The sequence below is a fragment of the Cyrtonyx montezumae genome, unplaced genomic scaffold, assembly GCF_038088225.1.
Source record: "Cyrtonyx montezumae isolate F1298 unplaced genomic scaffold, pur_monq_1.0 scaffold_13, whole genome shotgun sequence".
NCBI classification, from domain to species: Eukaryota; Metazoa; Chordata; class Aves; order Galliformes; family Odontophoridae; genus Cyrtonyx; species Cyrtonyx montezumae.
In genome coordinates, this window is record NW_027071859.1 from 34285944 (window position 1) to 34313074 (window position 27131).

Sequence of the window (27131 nt, forward strand, 5' to 3'; positions counted from 1 at the left end):
ACCCTCAGCGTCTGCCTCGGACACAGGGCAGACTTCACAGTGTGACCTGGTAACACAGGGATCACCACATGGCATCATCCACACAACTCCCTGTTGATATTTACCAAGACAAAACATCAGTAATAACTATACAGGATTTGTTTAACTCCAGAACGTTTTTGAGTATTCAAGTACTTCCTTTTTTTTTTCTTTTCAACTTATTTATTTGGTTGTCTAAAACCACCTGCTTTCCCCATTCCTCCTGCCCACCTGGCTGAAGCTGAAGAGCCCTTTTTGTGACACTTCAAGTACTTCCTGCGCAGAAATGCCTTATGAGAAGCAAAACTGGTATTTCTTATTGCCACAGATATTGGTAGGAATTGCTTTACCTCTGCAAACATTTGCAAATGCAGTTGTTCTTTTAAGTATTAAATTGTTACAAAAGGAAGTTTTACATTTAGGGAATAACCAATGAAAGAACACAGCCTCACCACTGAGTAAACAGACACAAGTGGGAGAATGCACCTGGACCACTCTGTTTTTAGGCTGACTGCCAGAGGGCAGCTCTTGTGTCTTAATCCTGGCTGAAGACATGGCAGGAGCCCTTCCATGAAATGCTGTTCCATGTGTTTCAGCAGTTTAGCAGCAATAATGTACTTGCTTTGTCTACAAAATGTCTGAGGCAGTCACCAGTTCAAACCACTGCCGGAGTGCATCACTGAGAGTTTCTGGGAGAGCGTTCACATCTCTGAGGATCATGTAGAACGGGAATGGAAATTCTTCCATATAAGATCTGATTTCGGGCAATTCTCCAGGTCCTTTGAATATGGGTACTTTAATGTCCAGGATGGAATCCTGTTAAAAAAAAAGAAAAAAGAATTGACATGACTACTAAAGTACACCCATCATTTATCTCCTTTTAAAAATATTTATAATTTCACCTCTCCTAAATTAAACATTAAAACTTTTAAGATTAAAAGCTGTGTTAAATGATAAATAAAGTCAAAAGCTTAAAATTGATCAGGTTAAATTCCAGCTGTGCTTCTTGTAAAGGAGCTTCTTGCTCAGTGTAATGGCTCAGAAAACTAATAATCCTTGTGAAAAGTACATTCCACTGCTCAAAATTCTAGCTTGCCATCATAAGTAGGATTAATCAGAGCATCATAACTGTTTATCAGAAAGATAACTTATTGCAGCTTCCCAGTCAAGGAAATCTAAGCCACTTATTTCCCACTGCATATTAAAGATGGAGTCCAGTCTTCTCAGTTCAAACACAGCTCTCACAACTTGTCTGACTGATTTCATACTCTTTCCAGCTCTCATACCAAGTGGAAACAGCTGTCAGAAGTGATCATGCTGAACCAAAATTGGTTTGTTCTACCTCATCTCTGCAATTCTGAATCTATCAGCCTGTCAGTTACTTCTCTGGTGAAGAAAATCCACAACCATTATGTTTTAAGATGTCAGTCTCTATTTAGACTCCTAAATATCTTTGACCTCTGCAAAAGGTAACACAGTTGTAAAGCACTACAAAGGCAAGAAAACTATTTGTTTCAGTTCTCACATCACTTGAATACTTCTCCCTTGTTCATACACTTACCCGGGAATTAGGATTGTCCAACACGACGAAAATAACAAAGATGTTGGCATTCTGAGCTGCTTGAACTGCTGCTGTCACTCGCTCCTTGCCTTCCAAGAAAAGGCCTCTTCCATCAGATACAATCAAAAGCAGCTGTGCTGTTTCTGAGCACAAAGAACATTTTAAATTCCAGCCAGTTAAAAGTGGGCCATTTAAAAGGCAAACAGACTGCTCTGTTGCTAGTTCTACACGCATAATGAGGAAAACCTCAGAGTTTTCCTATGGAATTTTAAGTCTTTAGAAACAAACAGAAATCTGTGATGTAACATTAAGCTGCAGTTATGAAGGTTCAAAGAAGTACAAGAAAGAATTTTTTTCCCCACTGTGTAAAATTGCTGAGAACTGGGATTAAAAAAAAAGTCCATCAGTACCATAAACAAAGATGAAAGGCATAGAAAATATCTAATGAACTGAGCTGCAGCATCGTCTTTCATTCCTGCTAGGTGCTTGGAGGCTGAACACTGGCTGAATCCGGCCACTAGGTCACTTACCTACATAAAGTAGCAGCTGCTGCAATTAAATGGAAGGAGTTCAAATCTGCTCCTCCAAAATCAGGCACCTTCAGGTGTCTCTATACTAGCACTTCACTTTGGACAAAGACTGGTTTTGAAACACATTTCCCTGTTGTTCCCACATCACAAAGGAATGCAGAAGTGCACAGAGGGGATTACTTTGGGATGAAACTGAACAAATTGAAGCAACATCCCTGTGTCATGACAGTCTTTCTGGCAGGGTATTACTTCAGGACTGTAATGAGCATTCCACTGACACGACAACAAGGACAGTCATAAAAGGCTCACCTGGATTCATATTTTGGGACAGCTGCTGTGCTGCAGCAAACATACTTGCTGATGATTCTAGAAACTGCAGAGGAAACAAATAAGAAGATAAAATTATCTTAACGTAAGACAATAAGCATAATATTATTTAAAAATGCTACCATTACATCTCTGTATTTTAAATGCCAAGGTAGCTTAGCCTGGCCACCTACATGGACTCATTTCTTGACATTTGCTTGTATTAACTCAGGTTCAAATTTAATGTGTACTTTTGAATTAGGGAATCTTAGAGAACGTTCATCTGGATTTCAAAATTGCCAATTCTAATAAGGCCATCAAACTTCAGTAAATTGTTGAAGTGATTAATTATGTCACTAAAAATTCAGTATTTCTTTGGCTTGCAACAAAAGTATCTAAATTGCTACTCCTCATTAAAAAGACATCTACTATCAAATACAGCCAAATTTTGCTGTTTCTAAAACTACATTTGAGCATTCTGGTGTCCCCTTTAATGTGTCCCCTTTTAATAATAATAGAACATCTTATTCAAGTCTGGTAAGAATGCATATACCTTCCTAAAAGCAGAACAGTTTGCTGATTATCAGAAACTATTACCATACAAAGCTCTTTTCATGAAACAGCCCAGTCTGACAAACACACACGCAGACAACCAAGGTTTCTTCCTATTCCTACACTGGAATCCATGACACAAAAGCCTTCTGAACTCCCACAAACTCTGATGGGGTTTGTCACTGGGCCACAGAACCACAGAATTGTAGTGGTTGGAAGGGACCTCCAGAGCTCATGGAGTCCAGCCCCCTGCCAAAGCAGCTCCCTAGCCCAGGTTGCACAGGTAGGCGTCCAGGTGGGTCTGGAATGTCTCCAAAGAAGGAGACTCCACCACCTCTCTGTGCAGCTGTGCCACTGCTCCGTCACTGCACTGGGAAGAAGTTCCCACACACATTTGTGCAGAACTTCCTGTGCATCAGTTTGTGGCCATTTCCCCTCATTCTATCACCACACACTGCTGAGAAAAGTCTGGCCTCATCCTTAAGATTAACAGCTTATACCCAAAAAGGTATGAGACCAACACAAGCTGAGAAAGATTAATGCTTAAAAAGTGATTTAAATCAGAACTTAAAGTGGGGAAAAAAAAATCCTTAGTTTCACAAGACTGTGTCCATTTTGCTACCTGACGAGTTATCACATACTCAAATATAAACAACCAGTAAAAATTACCAAACGATCACAAAAGTACCAAGCAGCTGATGCCTTTGTTGGGAGAAAATTTGCAAGCCTGGTGCCCTGGAGGCATTCTTGTGTACCTGAGCTATTTTTGTTTTCTTCTGCTGAAATTTGCAAAGGCGCAGTATCCGTGTCCCTGACTGGTCGCTGAACTGTTCATGGAAGGGGTGCAGCAGCTGAACAGTTTCTCCAAAGCTTTAGAAAATAATAAATACAAGGCATGAAATCACTACCTGCATTCCCCTCTGAAACCTTAAAGAAGAAGAATCAGCATTTAAAATAAACTCACCTACACACAGCAATTTGCCCCACTTCTAGCAGAGTCAGTGCATTCCCAATGACTGCCAGGGATTCATATGCAAGCTATTCAATTAAAAAAAAAAGAAGTTAAATAAAAAACAGGATATTCCAACTTTTTCCTCACAATATTCAATATTCAATATTCAATATTGTATTCAATATTTTGTATTCAATACAGAGAACGTTACTGAAATTCATAGAATCTCAGAAGTGTCAGAGTTCAAAGGGACCTCTGAAGATCATCTAGTCCAACTCCCCTGCAATGAACACCACAGCTACATCAGGTTGCCCAGGGCCTGATCCAGCCTCACCTTGTAAGTCTCCAAGGACAGGGCCATCCACCACACCTCTGGGCAACCCGTTCCAGTGCCTCAGCACCCTCACTATAGAAGACTTTTTCCTTACATCCAACCGAAATCTACCTTCCTTTGAGCTTGAAGCCATTTCCCCTTGTTCTATCTCAACAGACCCTGCAAGAAAGTCTGTCCCCTTCCTTACTGTAGCTTTCCTTTAGATACCGTCAGGAAATTGTTTTTCACCAAGTAGTAAAACAAATTAAGAGGAGGCCACCTATCACTTTTCCCATTACAGATTCCAGCCACTGCCATAAGAATACATCAATTCTGTTTGAGGATTTCTGCTGATTGATTTCGACAGCGATGCCACTTCAGGTAGGGTAGTGAAATAAACACTGAAATAACTGCTTTGAAGGAAATGAGCATTTTTCACCAAGATCTACAAGAGATCTGTCACGAACTAATACTTCATCCTGCACAGCTAACCAAAGTTCAGCTGCGTTTAAGGAACAAAAATAATTTTTGAGTGGATATGCAGACCTTCTGTCTAATAAATTTGTATCTCCTTTCGGTTAACTTTCACCGACCTTTTAGCAACAAATCTCTTAGGCATGACATCACAAGGGCTGAAGTACACCGACCAGATAAATAACTGCCCTAGAACCACCGGTGGGCTTTTCAACAGCCACCACATCTGCGTCAAACAGCAAACCAGCCAGGGACGCTTCCCTCATAATCCTCCCAGGGTTTCCTTTTTACCTGTTTGGAGTGATTGTCTATCATACTAGAGGAATCATCAATGGCCAAGCAAATCTGGTACTGTCGTTTACTAGGCTTGGTTCTTCGCAGCCAGATCTTATCTTTTCGGAACTGACTGGCAATATACGGAATCACTTTGCGCATGTTCAGTCTTTTCCCTGTTCTGTAGTCTCCTCTGACAGTCAAGAAAGAAAAAAGCATGGATAGTTATAGGACTCATAAGTAAATATTTTACTCCAGAGAACCTGGCCAATGCAGCAAAATACTTACAGTATTTTACTTTGCTTTAAATGTTTGTATTCCATAAATAAACCTGAAGTTCTGATATAGAAGTAAAATGAATACACTTGCAAATAGGAATAACTGCCATAAAGCACAAACAACACTGAGCTGCAACTATACAAAAGTTAACCTCATCCCTCAAAAAAACCCCAAAAAAACCAAGAGTTGAAAGAAATCTCAGAAAGACACAACTTACTTCAGCTTGGCCGCCTGAGTGGGTTCCAGTATGAGCCGCAGCTGTTCACAAAGCTGCTGTGACAGTGGAGCTGTCAGGACTAAATAACTCTGCCACAGCTGTGCTGCTTCCTTCTCCTAAAACATCACATACCGCAGAAAGAAATACTGGTGAATTATGCAGCACCAAAAAGTTGGGAAGCACAAACCTTCTGTGTACCAAGGAGGAGTTAATAGGTGAGTATCAGCTGAAAATATCTGGGTGCCTTTTAAGTACGCTGTAAAGATGACCAACTGCATTCAATTTAGAATGCTGCTTGCTGCCACAAAACCACAATGTGCAATGATCATTCCCTCCAGAAACTTGAGCACTGCTGTTAACATGGGAAAATCTTGCAATGGCTGCCATCTTGTAGTTGGCATTACAGCAAGGCAAGCTGTGGGGATGCAGTGCTCGGGGACATGGTCTGGTGGTGGATATCTTAGTTTCAGCTGAGAGAAATGTTTTCTTCAGAGCATCTTCTAGAACCAAAGCATAACACCACACCATAAAAACAATGCTGATAGAACACCAATGTTTATAGTTATTACTAAGGAGTGTTGTACAGTGCCAAGACCATTCCAGCTCTCAGCTAACACTAACGGAAGGCTGGGTGGGAACAGAATTAGGACAGCTGACTCAAACTGGCCAAAGGAATATTCAACATGACATCATGTGGAAGGAGTTTTGAAGGCGGTGGGAGTTAATCTCTCTCTTCTGCTGCTCAGCAGGCTAGCTGGGCATCAGTCAGGTAGGGGGAGAATTGCTTGTGCAGCACTCATTATATGAATATATATATGTGTGTCATAATTATTACCCCTTTTCTCTATCTTAGTAAACTGTTTTTATCTCAAACCATGACTATTACTTTGTTGATTTCCTTTTGAAACTTCCTTATCCCACTGGGAGGAAGGGGGAGTGAGTGAATGGTGCTCAGCTACCTGCTGGGTACTGGACTTGGTATTGTTAGGCAATGATTGGACTTGATACTACAGGCCTTTTCCAGTGTAAATGATTCTATGATATAGCCTGTTAGATCTAATATTACTTATATTAATCACAATTCGGCAAAATGATCAACTCCCTACCCTAGCAATTTCATTTCAATTATTTATAATAATTATTTTCAATTATTTCAATTTCAATTACTTCCAAATATGGTTTATTATTCATGACTGGGACAATCACAGCAAGTATCTACCATTAGATCTTGTTCCCTTGCTCAGGCTTCATCACTGCAACTGAAGGAGGCAGCTTGTCATAGCTGCTGTGGAAGTAGTGTCCAACACTTAACTGCAGGTGACAACTCAAAATGGAAGGAGCCTGGCAGGTCAGAACAACATTTTCCACTGTGCAAGTTTTAGAAGTCACTATCAGTAGTGTAACATTCTACAAATACAGTACAGCATGTTCAAAACAAGATCTGAAACACCATCCTGCTTTAAGAACAGCGTGTTTGGGTGGTTCTTTTCAGACTATGATAAACAACAAAAACCAGCTTTAAACCATACAATTCAGAATATTTTGATTCCAGCCTGCTTGGTTCCCTCAATGCTTCAACAGTAAGCAAAATACAATAATGCACCGTGGGATTCTTAAGGAAGTGTTTACACTAACCTCCTCTGGACTTCCAGACTGCTGTGTCTGCCAAGCTTCCAGTTGCCTTTCAAGCTCTTTTCTCAACTCTTCAGGATCCCTAACAATGTGCTAGAAACACAGTTACGAGATTTGAGACAGTAACATAAGTCCACGTATCTGGCGATCCCCAAATCTTAGCAGACTATAGAACAGTAAGAGACGTGTTGTTCTTATTCCTTTAGATACACAAATAACTGAAAAACTTGAATGAAAAAATTCTAAATCTCCATTATTGACTAGCTTCTATGTACATGAAGAATAAACACCTCCTGCTGATACCTCTTTTGTCTGACTTGACAAAACTAGGTATATCCAAACACGTTGAAAATGGAAGGGAGAAATAACGTAGGTGGAGGGAGCCTTCTCTCTGAAAAATGAGAACTTGCACTTTACCCCATTCATGCTTCTCCTTTACTCCTCAACTGATGCTGCAAGAGCTCCCTCTCCCGTTTCAGGCTTTGCCTATCAATTTGAACAGAACCATCTACCTATTCTTACAACAGCATTCAGCAGCCTTTTCCCAAAGGGCTATCACATTTAGCACTAAGGTAGAAATATAGCTGGCATATGCTCCTTTTTGTGGTGCATGCAGAAAGAGTGAAATACCTCTCTCAGTACTCAGGATACTACATTATAAGCATGGAAATTCAATGCTTCGTAAAAACAGACATTAAAAGTATTCATTTTTACTTCATCAACTGGTTATACACCAACAACTACTTCTATGCCATAACTCCATGATAAAATGTGGTTTCCACAGCTATTATGTGAAACTCTAGGATTTTTCTAGGCTGTAACAGCATATGTTTTAAATTGCAAAGTTCATACAAGGCTAACTAAAGTTCTAAGATGTTTGCTATCAGCCTTGAGGAAGCAGTGTGTTGCAAAAGGAGCTTACAGTACAGTCACTGATGCATAGCCCTGTCATCACTAAGAGCCCTTTTTATGGCCAGGCCACACATGCCCCATAGCTTTCTGCTTCACTTGAATGTTTTCAGTAGATTCATCTGAGCAAAACAGTTCTTGACAGCAAAACAGTTTCTTTCAAGGTGTGAAGATGGGATCTTCCCACATAAGGACAGAGAGGAATTTCCATTTTAAGGCATCATCTATATATACAATAGTTAGTTTTGTGATACTTTTCCTTATGCTATTAAAGAACAGCAAGGTACTGAATTGTCTGAATCAAAGTAATTCTAAACTTTGGCATTCACAGAGTTTCATTAGCTCGGGTCAATGAAAACAGTTTCTGTGACTGTAGCTGCAAGGAGACACATTCAGCATCATACCTGGGAAGCATCCATCAGAAACTGATGGGCTGTATGGATGGTAGAGTCCTTGCTTCTCTCTGGCTTCTCTTCAGTCACCTCTGGTAACTTTTCTTTTGCAGAGTCATTGACATGGTCAGAGTCTAAAATCTGGGTTTCCAACTCCTCTTCACCTGGTCCTACAATCACAGAATTAATTACTAACCCTGTGGATCACACAGAATACAGAAACCAATACCGTACCTCAACTCTTAGAAAATCTCTTACAATGCTTTGTAATGCTCAGAAGAGCACTTGTAAGAGAATTCTGCTTACAAATAAAGGACTGGACTAAAGAATTTTTTTCTTGTTTCTGCTATACTATACCCTTAAACAACTTTTAAAGAATTATTTAATTATCCTAAGAATAAAAAAAACAGGCTTGTTTATCAGATTCTAGTTTTTAAGTATATGCTGTTACAGAATTTTGTGGAAAAACAGGCTGACTGCATACATGAAGTACCATGGCACGGCTAGGCTTGATAGAGAGTAAACACCTGAAGAGAGAGGAGGACAAATGGGACACAGGACCACTGTTATGTGCCAGGCTCAGAGAACTACCGTTGTGCCTAATGTACTGAAAAAAATGCTTCCTTCTTGCTTCTTCAAAGTACACAAAGATCAGAGATCATTAGCTTGAAGGAACGCAGTGAAGCACTCTGTCACTTCACCAGCTTAGGAAGAGGCTAACACTCACTGCCTGGCCAGAGTAAGAATACCGCTGCAGAAACATCAACTACGATCAGATGTTTTAGCCTTACAGAAAGTTGATTGATGAATCCACTATACATGAATATAAAAACTTATCTGTATGTTTAAGCACACGTCAGCTTGCACTTAGTTTTTAAGTTAATGTACCAGAAGTTTTAGTGGCAGTAGACTTTGTTTCTGGCTTCAGCTCCTCTATGTCCACTGCTTGGAGATCCTCACTCTGCATTTCTGTTTCCATAGCTATATCTTCAGGCTCTCCCTCTTCTTTTTCCTCGAGAGGCACAATAGGTTTCTCCTGCTCCTTGCTAGCTACGTCTGTACAAAGGCAACACAAGTCATTAAGGAGAAACAGCAGAGTGACAAAAAACCTACTTATCAGCTTTACAGAACTCACAAGAGATCATCTGAGCTACTGTCTGAAACATTTGTTGTCTTCTTTCACTATTCTGTTCCATGTTATGTCAAAGAGCTATTCCTCTGAAAATCTGAAGAGCAAACTCAAGTAATTATTTTGATAGAAGGCAATTTGTTTAATTAAACTTAGTTAAGAGGAATATTTTTAAAGGATCATCTGCTTGATGCAGAATAAAGAACTTGCTGCCTTAATCTGTATTTTGCAAATGGGGGCTTCAAATAGATAAAATAAGATTTGGAAAGGAAAGGATTTTAAATCTAAGAGCCTAAAGTCCCATTTTTATGAGCAAATTCAGTATTTTCAAATACATGATCATTAGTCTGAACCCAATTACTGAAGAATAACATTTCTCATAGTGGGAAAGCGTTGCACCTTGCAAAAAAAGGACACGAAACTTAACTAGAGGAAGGGGTTGAAGTACTGCAAGAAACTACAGTAAACAGGAGCTTTGGAACTTGAATCTGGAATGACAACTCTTTACACTCGGAAACAGCACCACATACCATAGGTCTGTGCATCATAGCATTCAGAACTTTGTTTAATGTGTTCAAATGCATCAGCCTCCTCCACATTTTGTTTAGACTGAGTTGTATTCTGCTTTGCTTCACTGCTGGATTCTATGGTTCTCAGTCGCTTGTGGATACGCTCGTTGTGGTCTCCCATTGAGCGCTCATTGTCTGCCTGACCAGGTTTCCTCTTGAAACTCTGAAAGAGAAAAATTAGCTCCATTAACTTCAAGTGAGGTGCAACCAAATAGAGATGAGAACTAGAGTTCTAACAAAGAGAAACTTAATATTAACCAGCAAACACGTCAGAATAAGTCACTCAAATTAGGTACAAAGCTTAAAATAAAAACCAAAAAAAGATTAGAAAGGATAAAAGAATGAGATCTACCTGTGTATTCTTCCTGCTTTGCTTTTCAGAAGCCATCCGGGCCATGCGTGTGGATTCATGGCCTTCTGACTGATTTGCACTTGCAGCTCCACTTCCATACTCCTGAGAGAGCAAAAACATTGCAACTGTTTGTAGGAAGGTGTTTGGAAATCATTGCAGATGAATGTCAGAAATCAAACTGAAACACTGTGCTGCCTTCTGGTGTGAATGAAAAACGGCTCCCAACTGCAAACTTCGTTCTTGTATAGGACAGAAAGACCATTCTGCAGACCAAGAACTACCCTAAGCTGATCCAAACAAGATGTCTTCCTAGCATTTAAGTGTATGTTTTTGTATTTTTTTCCTGCAAATTATCTGTAAGTTACGTTCTAAAAATTGAGTCCTGGATACAATTCTTAAAGTATTGTAGCAGTTCTCTGATAATAGCTTAAAAACATACAAGCCCAGCATTTCTAACTCAGACAATTCCATGTAGCTTACCTCTTTAGACTGGTCTCTTTCTGAAGCCTCTCCAGCTAGCTCAACAGCACTGTCACTCTGCAGGTTTTCCTGCCCAGTCTGCCCTTGTGTTTCATGCTCCATTCTTTCCTCAGACTCAGGGATCTGCTCATCCATCTCTGGATTATCTTTATCCTCCTCTTGCTGAAATGAGATCAGTTTTACTTGAACATTCTACAAAGCATGCGAAAGCAGAAGGCCAAAGAGGTAAGAGGAATACAGCTAACATAAATACACCAGTTCAATGGTAAGGACATCTTCCTAAGGAGTTTTAGGAACACAAAATCAAATTTGTCACAAAGTAATACAGAACACCGTCAGTCTTGTATAGGAGAAAAAAGTTACACAAGTTTTCATTTGTGAGACTGTACCTGAGGCTGAAGGCCTTGGTCAGCAGCAGGGATTCCCTTCTCTTTCTCCTCTTCAGCAGATTCAGTTTTTTCCTCATTAGGTGGTTGCGATTCTTCCTCTTCTGCCTCCTCAGTATTCCCAGTATTTTCTTCTTGCTCATCAGTATCTTGCTCCCCCTCATCACCTTTTTCATCTTTTTCCTCAGTAACACCCTCTTCAGCAGGTTCTGCATCTTGATCACCTCCTTCTGCCTCACTTGTATCCTCCTCATTCTGACCTTCTGTATTCTCTGCCTCATTTAGATCAACAGGTTTCTCATCTATTTCAAAAGTGTTCTCTTCCTCTTCTGAATTAAGAAAACAGGAAGGCATATAAAACTTTCAGTGAAGTAGAATCTCAAGTTCCCTACAGCATGTATTTTCTTGAAGTGTCACAATTAGTTAGCAACTCCCAAGACAGAACAATGCACTCCTATTAATTAAATTTAATCTAATATTCTTGATGGTCAGTTGACTTTGAGTACAAATCCTTTTAAGGATCAGGAAAAAAAAAAAACACTGAAAATAGAAAAGTAACAGAACAATGAAACAAGGAGTTCCCAGAAAGAGAATTAATCACTTAGATCACAAGAAAAAAGCTTTTCCACAGCATGCATTAAAGGTAAACAAAGAAAAAAAGCTGCACTGTTAAGTTTTGATCTGCATTTGATCTCTTGGTATTTTAAAATATACAGAAGTGAAATTGTAACTTCTTGTTATACAGAATTCTACCACCACCTCCCTTCTACACGATAGAAAAGCAAAGCTCATTGTGTGGCTCTCCCCTCAGCTCTCAGCTGTACCTTCACCCTCATTCTCTTCATCACTCTTCTCATCATTCTCCAGGTTCAAGTTATCAGGAAGGTCTAAAGGTTCAACTTCAGGCTGCTTTTCTTGCTGGCCATGATATGGATCTACTTCGTTCTCATCATACTCTCTCTGCAAGAAAAGGATGAGGAAATAAAGACAGACTATATGGTAAGCAAAAGGCAAAGATGAGAAATAAGATATACCTGAATTCTGTAGGATACAGAAGTACTGAATACAGCATTCGATTCTGATCGATAAGAAATTAATCTCCAATGATACACAGCCACATGTATAATAGCAGGAAAGATTGTTTTTTGCAACTGCATCTACTGTACTGGGTTTATATGGTACAGTTGTGGTATTGGGGAGGCTACAGGGGTTGCCTTGCAAGCAGAGCCCCATATTAAGAGCAGAGCTCCAGCTGCTCCAAAGGGAGCTGCAGCTGCCAGAGCTGAGCCACAAATGATGCTAGGTGTGCTCTGGGAGCAGATTTAAGAAAGGAAAAACGAGCCCTGGGACAGAGCAGCAGCCTAGGGGATAAGTGCAGGAACAGTGCCTGAAGGGCGAGCCCCATGGTACAGGGCGGCGTTGGAGCAGTGCTGGGAGAGCTGCAGCCTGTGGGAATCCCACATGGGGTCAGTTTGCAAAGAACTACATCATGAGTGGGATCCATGTGCAGCAGGGGCAGAGAGTGACCATGAAGGAGTGGCAGAGAAAGTGTCGGGGGCAACCACAGCCCCTATTCCCCTGTGCCCCTCAGGGAGAAGGCAGGAGAAGGTGGGCAAGAAGACAGTGTTTTTAGTTTGGTTTTAGTTCTCACTGCTGCAATCTGTTAGTAATAGGCAATAAATGACACTAACTTCCCCGCAAGGAGTCTGTTTTGCCTATGGTGGTAATTGGTGAGCTCCCCATCCTTCTCCCAGCCCGAGTCTTTTTCCATTATATTTTCTCACCTTATTTCTTTGAAGAGGGGGAATGAGAGGTGCAATGGATTTCTGCTGCTCACCAAGGTGTGACTACCAATATCTATATAAAGCATTATTTCTTTGAAACAGCATACTTTGTGCTCACACTACTTCCCTGAAAGATCATAAGCACTATCTAAACTCTTGCAGATGGTAAATGCACTCTTACATGCTATGCAGAGTCTTGAGGCAGATTTTTGAGATGAGTCCCACTGAATGCTTCTGTTGCTACTCACAACAGACCAAGGACTTTCTAGCTTTCACAGTGACAATTCAGTGTACAGCCTGACTTGGAAGCCATTACATGTTCAGGTCAGTGCAAACAAAAATTCTTTTGGGGCTACACATTAGAAAATACACATACAGTATAATGGATACCTGGTTAAGTATTTACTCAGTGTACTTCACCATTAAAATAAAGAGCACTTCAACTTCTCAGAAATGAATAATATGAGCAACAGAACACGGTTTAACAACAAAGTGCTTTATGTAGTCCAAATAATTTTTACCTCATCAATTTGCTCGTGGATTTTCTCTTTGTTATTGTTGTCATCTGTTTCATCCTCTGTTTCTTCATCCTTGGGAGGCTGTTTTTTATTATCTTTGTTTCCTGTACCCAAATTGTCATCTTTTGCAACAAGCTCTGAATCTTCCTATTAAACAAAAAATCCAAAGAAACTTCAATGACATTACCTGCTTCCCAAAATCTGAACAAACAAGACACCAACTCCTACAGAAAAAAAGACAACACTAAATAATTTAGGATGTACTCAAATTATCTCTTTCCAAGACCAAAGAGCCTGCTATGTAAGGGAATTCATTGTCTAAGTCATAAGATTCTTTTGATACTCTTCTTCCCACCCCTTTTCTCCTTACCTCATCCATTCCTGGCCCCGTTTCTTCTCCTTTACTACTGCCATCTTCTTCTTCATCATCATCTTCATCCCCCCAAAGCCTCTCATCCAGTTTATCGTCAGCTTCAGCATTATTGAGATCTCCCATCTGCTTATCCAGTTCTTCCTCTTCATCAGATTGTTCATCGTTTTCTGTGTACAGTTCAGGATGTGTCTCAGTACAGAGAGGATGAAGCTAACAAACAAGCAGTCCCATTTCACACCTTAAATCCATCACCCTACGGATTTAATGGAGCAATGCAGAACAAGACATGCATGCACTGATACACAGAAGAGCAAGGATCTATATAGATGGTTCAGCATGCTCTCCTGGACAGACAGACTACAGGGTGAGGAAAGGTCCAATTTCCCTTTACTAGTTTCAGAACGTCCCTTCTTGTGCTGATGAGCTTATCCTTGGCATCTTGTCAGACTTTTTGAGCAGATTAATGCTACTCTAGTTTTAAGTCATGTTGGTTTCAGATGTTCAAGGTATTACCCTCTGAAGTGCAAGCACTGCTACCTTTTGGATGACTAGCAAATGGAAAAAGCAACATCTGGTAAAGGTGAATTACTGTCACTGCTTAAAAGATAGCCATAACTTAATGCAACCAGGGAAGCTAGCTACTGCCACATTTCCTTTTGTTAAGTGTTCTGCTGATCTCCAACAGATCCATAAAGCCAGTGACTAATTTTATCACTTGTCCATGGGTCATCTTACAACAGGAAAAAGGAAACAGCCTCCTATAGTCCAAAACCACCACAGAAGAGTTGAAGAATATCTTCAACTTCTAGTGATTAAGAATTCTTACATTAAGATGTCCTAGTTTTCATATACAAGCAGCACTACTCTTTTGCTGCTCAATGCTGACCTTCCAGCATATGCATCAATACATAAAAGTATCAGCCACTGGGCTGATCTATTACACTTCTTTATAAGTTTGCCTTAGTGGAAGGATCAAACCTTTCTTCTCCTGTTCTCCATCATGCATTTTTCCTTCAAAGTCTTCAGACATTTCAATTGCATTGTCTTCTCCTTCAATATCAGGCTTCGAATCTTGATCTTCTTTTTCCTTCTCTTCACCCTTTTTAAAACTGTCTTCTATCTGAATTATTGGTAAAGACAAAAGTTACAATGAACCTTGTCTATACATTAAAGCTTACACAAAATTCTACAACTAATTACAAGCCTATATAGGAAGACAGAAGCCAACCTAATTAGGAGACTGAAAACAACTTTCTTATTTATTTATTTTATTTTTTTTTTAACCTAAAACATTTAACGTGCCTCATTTTTTAACACTGTGGTTCTCAAGTTTTGGTGCTTTCTTTGCACTCACAAGGCTGGGTTGAAGGAAAAGCTCTCACATGTGATCAACAGAAAGAACTGCCATATGAGTAGAATGCCTAGCTATAACCTCACATGAGGTTATTTGTGCTATCCTTCCATTATTTTAAGTGAGCTCTTCATTTCTTGAATGCAATTACTGGTATTAAATATAAATTGTAACACATGCAAACTGAAGTAAGCCAGTAAAGACTAGCTCAGATCACCTATGTTGGCTTCTTATTGGCCTTCCCAATTCAGCATGACTTCACAGAAATCTGTCAGAGGAATTTTTCAATCTTTCCCCCTAGAGCTTCTGCCTGAAGGTCCAGGCAAACTCATGTTATCTACACTATGCAACTTCTGCATGTGAGCTGTCTCTCCACCCAAACACATCAAGCTAAAGCCGGGCATTTCTCATGACTCTGCATATTCCTTCTCAAAACCATTCAAACCTCCTACAACATGTTAATAATATGGCTGAACTGACCTTTGATACTGACACAAAGCCAGCATAAATTACTTTGTATTCCTTACCCATATCACAGTTAACAGAGTTGCTCAAGAAAGAAATTCCAGTGAAACCAAACTTAAAGACAGCTAAAAGCTTCCTGCATTTAAATTTACAAGTAACTAGAAGCAGTATTTCTTTAGTGTGTAGTCTGTTTTATTTAAACTACTTCCACTTTTGTCCCCTCTCCTAAAAGACCAACTTGCCTGATCTTCACTTTCTATTTTGTCGCTCACATCCTTCTTGCCTTCCCCATCTCCAATACCACCTTCCTCGTAATCATGAAACTGTGTTGCTCCCTCTCCAGCTTCGTCTTCAAGTAATTCTTTTGGCAGACAAAACCCCTATAAAGGCAAACAGAAACCGAAGACATTCTGTACAAGTAAGTACATCTTTGCACTTAATTTCTACATAAGACTTGGGTATATATAATATATGCTTCCCATACCTCCACTGTTCTCTCTGGTAACTTACCTTTTGGGCAAGCTCTGTGAAAATGCTAGTTAGAACAGAAAGCAGTTTTCCAGTACTCCGGTGAGACGACAGTGAAATAGTGAGGTAGAACAGGATAAGGTCTGAAAACTTGCACAGCATGGGCTCCAGACGCACCAGCAAATAGCAGGACTGGTTGAAGAACTGCAGTTGAAGAAGAAATAAATCAAAGAACAGCTGTCAAACATGATAATGTTATTACTGAGATGCACCTCAGAGAGGGTTATCATAGAGACTGGAAACAGAAGCTCAAGCCAGAACTATCAGTAGGCACATTTAAACACAATATCAAGTTCCCAGAGCTTTCTCAAGCTTTCACGTTTCACAAAAAAAAATGTTTTTCCTTTTTATTAAACGACCATCTGCATTTTGCATTACAAAGGAGTATATATATCCAGCTATGTTCTCTCACATACTTCTAGTTCTACAGTAACGAACAGTAAGAAGTAATCTGTGTTTAGCCACCATAGCTGACAATTCCAAACCACTGAGACCCTAAGCCAAAAAGCTACCAAGAAAAACAATTTTACCTTATGTTTATCTGAGGTGCAATCTTCCCCATAAGATTTCAGGCTCTCCATGAGCTCTGAAATTGCTGAAGTTACTTTCTGCACGTGCAAAGAATCTACATCAGCAGAAATATCTTCATCTAAAAGTTTAGTTAAATGTCCTTCTTTAATCATGTCAAATGAAGCTGCATCATCTTTGGCTGAAACACAGGGGGTAAGAAAAGAGACAGAAGTTAAATCTGATATTCTAGAACGTTACACCAAGCGAACTAGAAATATCCATGCTATCTATTCATGTGGATAACTATTAAAATGGAAGTTTCCTTGGGTGCTGGTATTTTTATGTTCAAGTAGGTTTAACTCTCTCACTACCCCTTGACTAAATTAACAATCTCACCTGTTTCCTCTGGAGGCTTTTCTTCCTCTTCTCCGCCTTTCTGTTTCCTCTCTACCAAACACTGGATGCCATACAGAACACCATGAATAACAGTTTCCACTTGAGCTGAGAAGTGCTCCACAAATTCTTCACCAGATTCTTTATTTCCTTTGGAATCGTAACACAGACAATTCAACACAGAAACACATGAAATTACTGGTTTATAAGTTTCCTTACACAAGGAACACGATAAGCATTGTGCAGCATTTAAGTACAGTTTTACTAACACGCCTTTGCTAATTCTGACTTACACCTATGACACAAGGTATGCCTGCACCAGAGACTACAGGGAAAAGTATTACTGCACAATGTCAACTCACACTAAATTTTCCCACTTAAATTTCATTAAGTGCCTCTAGATATCCAAGTGAACACACAGCAACAGCAATGAATAAGCAATCTTCTGCAATAATCAACCTAATGAATTCTTGATATCTTTATCTGAACTACAAAAGTGGTAGAGAATTGTCCTTACCACTATAGTTTGATGTGGAAGAAAGAAGCTGCGTTCTCCAAGCTGCGAAGTCTGCAGATGTACTATTAATTTCCTCTTGTATATACTTGAGGCTCTTGATTACAGCCATCTGATCTGCAGCTTGCCTATCTTCCTCTTTTGGGTGAAACAGGGACTCTACACCTCGTAACTGAGCTGAGGTTTCCAGCAGACAGCTCACAGCTGATGTGCAAACTTCAAAATCTCTCCTGCAACAAGAGACATTATAATGCTGAGGGAAGAAAGAATTGCTCAGATTGAGATTAAACCTTTTCTTGGGGAGGACTCTGATCCATCTTGAGTTTGCTAAGTACAAGATTTGGCAGCAAGCAGTGATGTCATTTATGCCTATTTCATTTTTTTGTTTACTTCAAACCGTATGTGTTTTCTTGTTGGTTTTTTTTTCCCCTTCAGTAGGCTGCCTTCAGGCCTCTTTTAAAAAAAATCCTGCTATTAATTTACATCATTAACTAAAGAGCTAAGAGCATGAAATCCCAAGGACCAAAGACAACCATGGAAGACAACCATCTTTTGCTGACTGCTCAGGGGACTGAGAGAAGACATGCGCTCACTTGTTTAAAAAGCCAGACTGCAGTTTGAAGAAAAACAAACAAACCATCAACAACATTTAAACAATACCTTTTGAGATACGCAAAGGCAACTCCTGGGTGACTTTACTCATCTAATATGAGCATACAGCATATTGAAATTCAACTTTGCAGGCACAGAACTCACCAGGAATAAAACAAGGTCTCACTTGACTGTAGCCTTATGCTGTCCACTTGTGTTTTCACTGCCTTGACACATGCCAGCATTGCTGCCAACTGTGCAGACAGCTGCAGCCACAGCTGATCCTTATTTCGCATCCTGCACCCAGGAGGCAGTTGCTCACTTGTTACTGGAGACAGGTATTTAAGTTCTGAGGGAATTTGGTCAGGTATTCCTGCAAGAACATTTCCCAGCATCTCTTCAGGTCCTGAACTCAGAATGATGTTTCCTTTGACATCTGTCCTTTCACTGTCACCGCACTTCATTTGCTCTTCTGTTGGGCAGCACTGTATAAACCAAGACAGCTCCTCAAGAACCATCACACACTGCATGGAAAGTTGCTGGAGTTTGTCAGTCCAGTGCTGAAAACCACGTTGAGGAGGAAATGCTAAATTATATTCTCTGTCAGCACTCAGTCTCTTGTCTATCTCTTGGATGCAACTCAGGAGGTTCCTGGGCAAGAAGAAGGAAAAAAAAAAAAAAAAAAGAACTGCATAAGCCCCCTGAGTTTTACATGATCCCTCCCTTTTAAAAGCTCAAATTGCAGTCCAAGTTCATAAAAATTCTAGGAAATATGAAAGCAGCTAAAGTCAAACTCCATCCAGGAAAAACTAAAAGGATTTAAGTTTATTGGTTGCTTTTTTTTTCCTCCATTGCATGTTTGTGTCATACTGGGAACAGGCCTTGGTGAAACTTCTCAGAATCAAACCAACACCAACCTTTTAAATAATCCTTAGGCCCTAGTCCTGAACACCCACATGTTAATTTTCCTCAGTTATACAAGGAAATGAGGTTCTAGCATGCCCTCATTCTCACAAGGTATAGTAGACACGTCTATAACAAATATTAATCTGAGTTATAATGGAAGTGATTAGTGTCTTAGAAACTTTACTATTCCTATAATTGCAAAGCTGGTGAGATCGCAGAATTGTAGGGGTGGGAGGGACCTCTGGAGATCATTGAGCCTAATCCCCCTTCTAAAGGGAGATCCCTACAGTAGGTTACATGGGTTTTGAGTATCTCCAGCAAAGGAGGATCCACACCCTCTCTGGGCAGCCTGTTCCAGTGCTCTGTCACTCTCAAAGTAAACGTGACTTTCCTCACGTTCACATGGCACTTGTTTTACTATTATTGCTACTATTATTATTTTAGTAATAACACAGTTAACATAGCTTTTGTGCCACTAATCTCCAGTACAGATTTCCTTCCCTGCACAAAGGAAACAGTCTCTGCCATAACTTCAAGTTTAATAGATGCCATTAGCGATGAACAGAATTATACAGGACAGTGGAGTTTACAGAGAAATACAATGGGTGAAATTCCATCACGTAATTAAGATTTCCTACATGCTTCCACCATTTCAACACATCCTGTTATCTCCCAGCTTTCTTGAGCAGTTGAGGTTTCTTCATTTTGGCCCAAGGACAATCTAGATCATTTATTTTGACAGTGCAATGAAACCAACAACTTGAACATAGACAAAATTAACTTAGGCCAATAGCAAATGAGAAATGTTCAAAGACCTATACGTTTAACAGTGCAATTAATTATTTATAATTGCTTTATAATCTTTGTGTCCACCTAACTTGTTTTTCCCATTATTTTAATTTCAAAATGCTAGCTGCAATGATAGAATAGACAATATTTATTTCCCCACCCTCAAACACTTTTTTTTTTCCTATCTGGGCTTAATTGAGAGGAGAAATGGAAAAGCAGGGGGAAGAATTTGTTTTCTACCGTATCTTCCTTGAATGGAATAATTTACTGTCAATAATTCTGTGATGAAAATTAAATAAGGCTGTAATGGTATAATGCAAAGTACCTTAGTAAGATCCACTGCTCCGTCAAGGCAGTAAGAGATTGTCTCTGTCTGACAAGCAACTGCAGGAGGTGTGCAGTAAATCCTTTGCATCGCTCAACGCTGCCGAGCCCAATATCCTACAGAAAATAAACATGGAGAAACAGGAGGGAAGCAGATTAACTGACAACAACATGGGCTGTGCCTCCATTCCATTTCACTGAACAGAGTGAAAGGCTTAGGTTTAAGTGAGCAAGTATTAAAAATCCAAACAGGAGATGCAGGCTGAAATTTTCACATCCATAAATGCTGCTAAAATCCCTCCCACAGTGAATTGCACCAGATTACTGACAGTTGCTCTCATTCTTATTAATGAAAGGATTTGAATTTAAGCACAGATAACAGAAGTAGGATTCCAGTTTTTAGTGTGGTGCTTTACCTTGGCAGGGGCTAACAATGCTGTCTGAAGTCGAGAGTGGCGAGCAAGCGAGCGATAGAAGTACTTCTGGCATCCATCCCAGGCAGAGGAAATCTCTGCCAGGAACCTGACAGAGTAGAAAATGTTGGTATTAGAAAGGTAAGCAATTATGTAAGCAAAACGTTGGTATTAGAAAGGTACCTCAGAATGCTAGAACCACTAGGGCAGTTCTTCAACCTCAAAAATCTGCTGATAATTTGTTCTTTGCAGATGTACTGAGCTTTCAATCCTTCATTTTTCCCAACAAATATTTAAGTCATGTGAAATCTGTTAATTTTTTCTAAATAAGCCCTATGGGAACTTAGGGCAGAAACCAAACTTCTGAATATCATTTAGAGCTTAAACTCTGCTTTTGTTTTGCCTGTTTTTCAAATGCTGCTAAATCAAGCTTGATAAGGAAGACTGTATTTTGGCCTTTACAGAACATACTAGAAGCTAAACCCATACATTTAAGCATTTGCTGCCTAAAAGACCAGAGAAACATCTGAAAGAACATCTTTCATCTAGACAGGACTGTGCAGAAATGTCCACTTTGAAGTCCATGCATTTTCTCAAGAAATATCCCACTAGTCAATGATGAAAACAAGTCACTACTTAACCCTTGCAAATTGCAACTGATCTTTAAGTCACCAGCAATCTACTTCTTACAGTCTACTAACTTCTAATTATGTTAACAAACTGTCCCAAGCAAAGTTGGGCAACAATGGATTAACTGAATTCTCCAAACCAGTGAAACTGTTGGTGAAGTTGTGTAAAGTATGAAGTAAAAATGATTCAATGCTAAAAAAAAAAAACAAACCCAAACCTCTAACTGTTTATGTGCCAGTACAATACACACAGGACTTTCAAACAGAGAAAACAGAAGGGGGCAAATGTTAAACTCTAAATCAATTAATACCCAAAAATTCCAATCTAAATCCACATGCAATATTTTCTAAGTATAAGACTCATACAATTCTGTATACATACGTGGCATCCAGTTCACGTATATTATTTACTACAGTTAATGCACTACGCAAGTCCAGTGGATGTACACAGAGTATTTCATGATGGCCTTTGGAACGGGACCAAGTCAGACCTTTTCGGTACGACAAGCCTGCAATGACAATTGAATACACCTTTTCATGTCCTTGCTCTTTCAAATGAAGAAAACATGACTCAGGTAGCTGACATCAAGATGTGAAAACGCTGATGTATGATTTTTTCCTTACGCTTTCTAATCTTGACAAGCCTTTGAACATTTTCCAAGGCTTGTAAATTAATACATCATAGCTGAGCAATCTTCAGCTGAAGTATACAGCCGAAATAAGGCAAAAAGACTTGCATACATAAAAAGCTCGTGGTGGCAGTCAAGAGAAAGAAAAGCCTTCAACCTGTAGGGCATGCTACAGTGTGAAATAAAACATGTAAGGATAATTTACAGATACATACTTTTAAAACCCAATCTCTGCAACCAGGAGGGAGAGAATGACGTTTATATTGATTTTATTTTTTTTGAAGTTCTTCAAATCACTGCAGGCTGAAAGCTGTGGCTTCCATGACAAGCACTGAAAATGTTAAACTCTCTTCTAAAGGAAAATAAAAAAAATTGGCAAAGCCATGTTTGTTTCTACCTCTGGCTATGACTGAATGGAATGCAGTCAGACAACTGTTCTGCTGAGTTTCTGCTATCAGACAACAAGATTGCTCCCCTACACTGTTCCTGAACTGCTCAGTGCCTAAGAACAGTTGATGAATTCAGTGTAATCCAAGGAAAAGGCAACAATCAACAGCTTGGGTAGGCCCTAGACCTTATGACTACGAAGGGCAGCAGCAGAAATTGAGCTTCTCTGCAGGGCTCCCACAATGATTCCCACGAACAGACCATTTATTCTCAGCAGCTCAGCTGCAGCACTGCCAATCTGACTTCTGCCAGTCTGTCAATTGAGAGATGGGCTCTCATTTAAAGAAGTTAATTCAACTTCAGTTCTGAATAAGATAATAGATATACTGCACTTTGATCTTGTTTCTAAACTGGGCAGTGACTTCTGACTGGAGATAACGTACATCTCTTGCTTCAAAAAAGCAACTGTTTTACAAACACTGGAATGTACAAAGAAGAGAAAGTATATGAAAGGACTAGCGTGACAGAGGAAGGGAAAGAGACTTACTTGCTTCTATGCATGAATGCTTCAGTAGCTTCAAGAACATACTACTACTGTGTATTTACATGTATTGGCAGAAATGTAAAATGCTTAACAACTTTACACTTTTAAAGTAAGCACATTTCAAATCAAAGCTCACCTGTTTTAGCAAGGCTTTTAAAGAGATCTGACAGAGCCCGTTGTTTTTGCATCTGAATATGCTTGGCCTCTGACTTCTGCTTCTCCTTATCTGCTGTCTGATCAAATGTTAAACTCTGCAGTTCAACTACAGAACCAATGATATCACCTGCATGGAAGACAGAAGGAGAAGATAAGAGATGTAAAACTTCAGTGAATGCAAACCAGCCACAAGAAGATAATCTGTGAAGGGAACTACGTATCTACACTTCTCCTGATTACACTCATGCTAAAAAGTCAACAGTGACATGGAAATGACAAGAACATCTAACCTGTGAACTGGTCAAGACTTTCCAGCAGACTTAAGAATGAATTACTCTCTGTAATGGTCACACACATTTTCTTCATTTTTTTGGTAAGTTTAGGCAGGCGATATTGAAGAGAATCTGTATGAAATGTAACAACATCCTGACATTCTTCTGTTAGTGGCTGCTGAGGAAAATGAAGGAAAAAATACAATTATACACATATAATTGAGGCTGTCTTGTCTGTAAATTAACATAGAGTAAGTTGCTTGAAAAACAAGGACTAAATTCCACGTTTACTTCAAACTCAAGAACTCCTGAAATCCAAAAAACTTGCTCACATGGTTCAGTACTGAACTATTCAGTACTGAACACCTGAGGAAATTCCTTGTTTACAAAAAGAAGGCAATGCCAATAACCAGCCCTTGTCAACATCAGTGTACCAGTAGGGAAGTAACAAACTGTTACAGACGATATACCAGCAACTTAAAATATTCAACTGCTATCATCTCCAGGAGAGTGGAGATATCGTGCCAAGACAATATTGAACATCCTTGTCTTTCCATGCCGTGTTTCCACCCACCTATGGTTTCATAACACTGACCACAAAAAAAAAAAAAAAAAAAGACCAACAAGTTTATAATTTTATAATTAACTCAACAGATTTGACATTTATGGAAGATTTTTCTCCATAAATCAGTGAAAAACAACAAAGATAAGAACATATAAAGTAACTTTCCTACACTTCGATTTAAGAATACAGTCACCTTGGCGGCATCTGTTCTAGCAGAGAGAATTTTTCTTAGTGTGTTGTTTAGCTTCTGAACTTTACTCTCTTTGTTCTCAGCTTCCTCCTGCTGGTGCAAGCAGTCCAGTTGCTCTTCCTTGCCAGTTTCCACCAAGGCAGGCCGACAGGGCTCGTTCAGAACAACTTCAAACTTCTTCATGAATTTAAAGAGAGTTCTAATTATCAAAGGAAAGCAAAACAGTTACTGAGTGCTCTAACCCTGGGAACTTCTCAGCTGCCAGAAATGTTTCCACTGTGTTATGGGTAAAGGAAACACTTCCACATTCAAACATTAAATCAGAGAAATCTACAGAGAAGGTTCCAAATGCAGTCATACATAAAATACTGTTATTTATTATGATCAGTCCCTACCTGGCTCCTTAATATTAAGTTCTGAGTTACCTGCGAGTTTTTTCAACTGACTGTTTAATAGCCCAGAAGCTGACATCATTCCACTTCGAAATTTTCACAAATTCCTATTAAGAGAAGAAATAACCAATGGGATTACTTATACAAATATAACAAAATATCTGCAGATAAAAATGATCTTTAAAGTTGATGGTCTTTGATGACCTCACTTGGTACATGTCACTGCATACCTGTCTTAAGCTACTAGCTTGGTGCTCATGCTAAAATTGCTGCATACCTAAACACGAAAGCCAAAGGGTCTTCACCACCTGGTAGAAATCTCCATGGCTAAACAAGACCAAACATTGACGACTTCTACCAACTCCATGACATAAAAATACCTTGGCAATAAAAGTGTGAAGTATAACGGATTTCAGTGACCAACAGAGCTATTATATACAAATTCAAATACCCACTCCACTGTTCCTCCAGTTAGTTCAATGCATTGTCTGACAGAACTTTTTTCTTACCTTAAGTTCCTTTTCTATAGGTTGACGAAGTTCAGTGATTCTGGTCTCAACACACTCTAAAAACTGCTTATAATAATTATAGAGATTCCACAGGATGCTGCATAGGATGTCTGGAAAGGACAGAGAAAAATCTTCTTTCAAAACAGGATATTCTTCAGTATCAACAGCAGAAACACAGCCTGCATAGGCTCGCACTGTATTTAAGAGCTCTTAGCCACCTGTTTGGAAAGCCTGGCATATAAACAGCCAGGCAGTAGTAAAGAATACTCACCACATTTAATGCTATCAACTTACCCTTTTCTGCTACTTGAGGCATCAATAGGACGTGGCAGTGGAAAACCAGCAATGCTTGAAGTCGTCCATGAAACTCTCCTAGTGTGGATCCTTCAATGAAAGCCTGAAGTGTACTGATCAGCGTTTTCAGGCTCATCTGCTCAGCTTCTGAGCATTACACCAGAAATTCAAAAGAGAAAACAAAACATCATGTGAAAACTATAGACTGCTCTTTGTGAACATCCAACAAAATATCAGGATTCTATTGAGCAAGCTCCAAAACAAACGAAGGAAAAGAAATGGGTGATACTAATTTAAAAAGCAAATTAATTAAAATTAATTAAAACTAAAATAATAAAGAAAAGAGTAAAAACCAGTAAAAAAAATGTACTGGGAAAAAAAAAAGACAGGATTAAGAAGCAGTAGTAAGACTGGATTAAGGAGGACAGTTACAGGCTTAACCGCACAGTAAAGCAAATAAACGAAGAATACTTGCTTTGAATTCACAGATTTTTTAGCCAACATGAAAAACTACATCCTACAAATTAGGCACTGACAGTTCCTTACTGCCTCAAAATCAAGACAGAAATAGATCTCGGAAGAATCTAGCATAGAATACAGTATCTTTAGAGCAATACCTATAGGAGAAAACACTGGGAGATGTAAAAAAGAACCTGAATTTGTCAAGACAATACCTAAATTACTGCTGAGATTGAAAGAGCTTTGCTATTCTCCTCTGTGCCATTTCATAAAATTCTGGGGGGCTAGAGACTGACAGCAGTATTTTTTTTCCCCTCTTTTACATAACTTGAACACCAGCAAATTGCAAGGCACAGTATATACCAAAAGTATACGGACTGAGGGAACTATTTCTGCTTTACACAGAATGCTAAAAGCACTTCAGCTAGGATGTGAGAAGTGCTTTGCATGGCCTTTTCCAGCTGCAAATGAAAGCTTCCTGTAATCCAAATCTGTTTAAAAACGTTTCTAAGCCCCTAGCAAAGAATTACCAGATTTGTACTTTCTTTAAGATGCCTTTTACAGGCATATTTCCCTTTATACAACTTGCAGTGTTAACTCTATGCAACACATGGGTGGCTTCAGAAAAAAAATACCATATCAAGCTCACTCTGTATAGAAGAACTTAAAAAATCATGGAATTTACTGCAGGACAAACGGGATAATAACTACACCAGAGAGTGTATAGTTAAGCTTTGCCATTTAAGAGTTACATCTCCAGTAATTGCTGCAACCATGTCACATATTTGTGTAAGAACAACCCTTACCTTCCAGGTCAGTCTTTGTCTGCTCTTGCACATACTTTTCAATCATTTGATAGAGTGAGAACCAGTGCTTTGTGGACCTCTCTACATGCTGCTTCATAATATTATCCAGACTTACTGACCAGCAACTGAAAACAATTAGTGGGGGAAGAGAAGGAAAAAAACGCAATTAAATAATCAATATCATGAGTCATTTGGCCTCCAAAACACTGACCTTAGTCTCTATTTCTGCTAAACTGAAGGATGATTTCACAGAATGAGATAATCTGCACATATGCTTAAAGTACACAGTCAACTGCTGAAGATCATGGCTCCGTCACTATTAAAATTATGAGAAGAATGAAAGGAGGCAGGAACTGTCAAATAAAACCAGCCACAGCCAGGCTGAGAAGTTTTCTTTCACAAAACATGAGGTAGACTTCTAAAATTCTTGATCATGGATATTGTGGACATAAATTTTACATGGTCTTAACAGGAGACTGGCTAATGGTTTTTAAGCAAAATTTAATGGTGATTGTT

General features: G+C 39.3%; 1 protein-coding gene across 1 annotated transcript in view; it reads right to left on the reverse strand.

The window, feature by feature from the left end:
* Positions 1-404: 404 nt before the first annotated feature.
* The window catches only part of MDN1 (midasin AAA ATPase 1), a 91303-nt gene continuing 64576 nt past the window's right edge, over positions 405-27131 (reverse strand). The window contains exons 69-102 of the mRNA XM_065731028.1: positions 26616-26740; positions 25351-25497; positions 25057-25166; positions 24581-24654; positions 24159-24354; positions 23419-23578; positions 23109-23255; positions 21795-21921; positions 20787-20892; positions 20372-20487; positions 18517-19002; positions 17764-17990; positions 17250-17396; positions 16874-17052; positions 16326-16487; positions 16058-16195; positions 14978-15119; positions 13997-14166; positions 13630-13773; positions 12149-12284; positions 11328-11653; positions 10939-11100; positions 10459-10560; positions 10068-10269; positions 9297-9464; positions 8421-8578; positions 7111-7200; positions 5476-5591; positions 4998-5172; positions 3932-4005; positions 3723-3837; positions 2419-2482; positions 1580-1722; positions 405-834 (exon numbers count right to left, since the gene is read on the reverse strand). Of these exons, the coding sequence (XP_065587100.1) occupies positions 646-834; positions 1580-1722; positions 2419-2482; positions 3723-3837; positions 3932-4005; positions 4998-5172; positions 5476-5591; positions 7111-7200; positions 8421-8578; positions 9297-9464; positions 10068-10269; positions 10459-10560; positions 10939-11100; positions 11328-11653; positions 12149-12284; positions 13630-13773; positions 13997-14166; positions 14978-15119; positions 16058-16195; positions 16326-16487; positions 16874-17052; positions 17250-17396; positions 17764-17990; positions 18517-19002; positions 20372-20487; positions 20787-20892; positions 21795-21921; positions 23109-23255; positions 23419-23578; positions 24159-24354; positions 24581-24654; positions 25057-25166; positions 25351-25497; positions 26616-26740 (5323 nt within the window). The 3' untranslated portion in view covers positions 405-645. The remainder of the gene's footprint in view (positions 835-1579; positions 1723-2418; positions 2483-3722; positions 3838-3931; positions 4006-4997; positions 5173-5475; positions 5592-7110; positions 7201-8420; positions 8579-9296; positions 9465-10067; positions 10270-10458; positions 10561-10938; positions 11101-11327; positions 11654-12148; positions 12285-13629; positions 13774-13996; positions 14167-14977; positions 15120-16057; positions 16196-16325; positions 16488-16873; positions 17053-17249; positions 17397-17763; positions 17991-18516; positions 19003-20371; positions 20488-20786; positions 20893-21794; positions 21922-23108; positions 23256-23418; positions 23579-24158; positions 24355-24580; positions 24655-25056; positions 25167-25350; positions 25498-26615; positions 26741-27131) is intronic.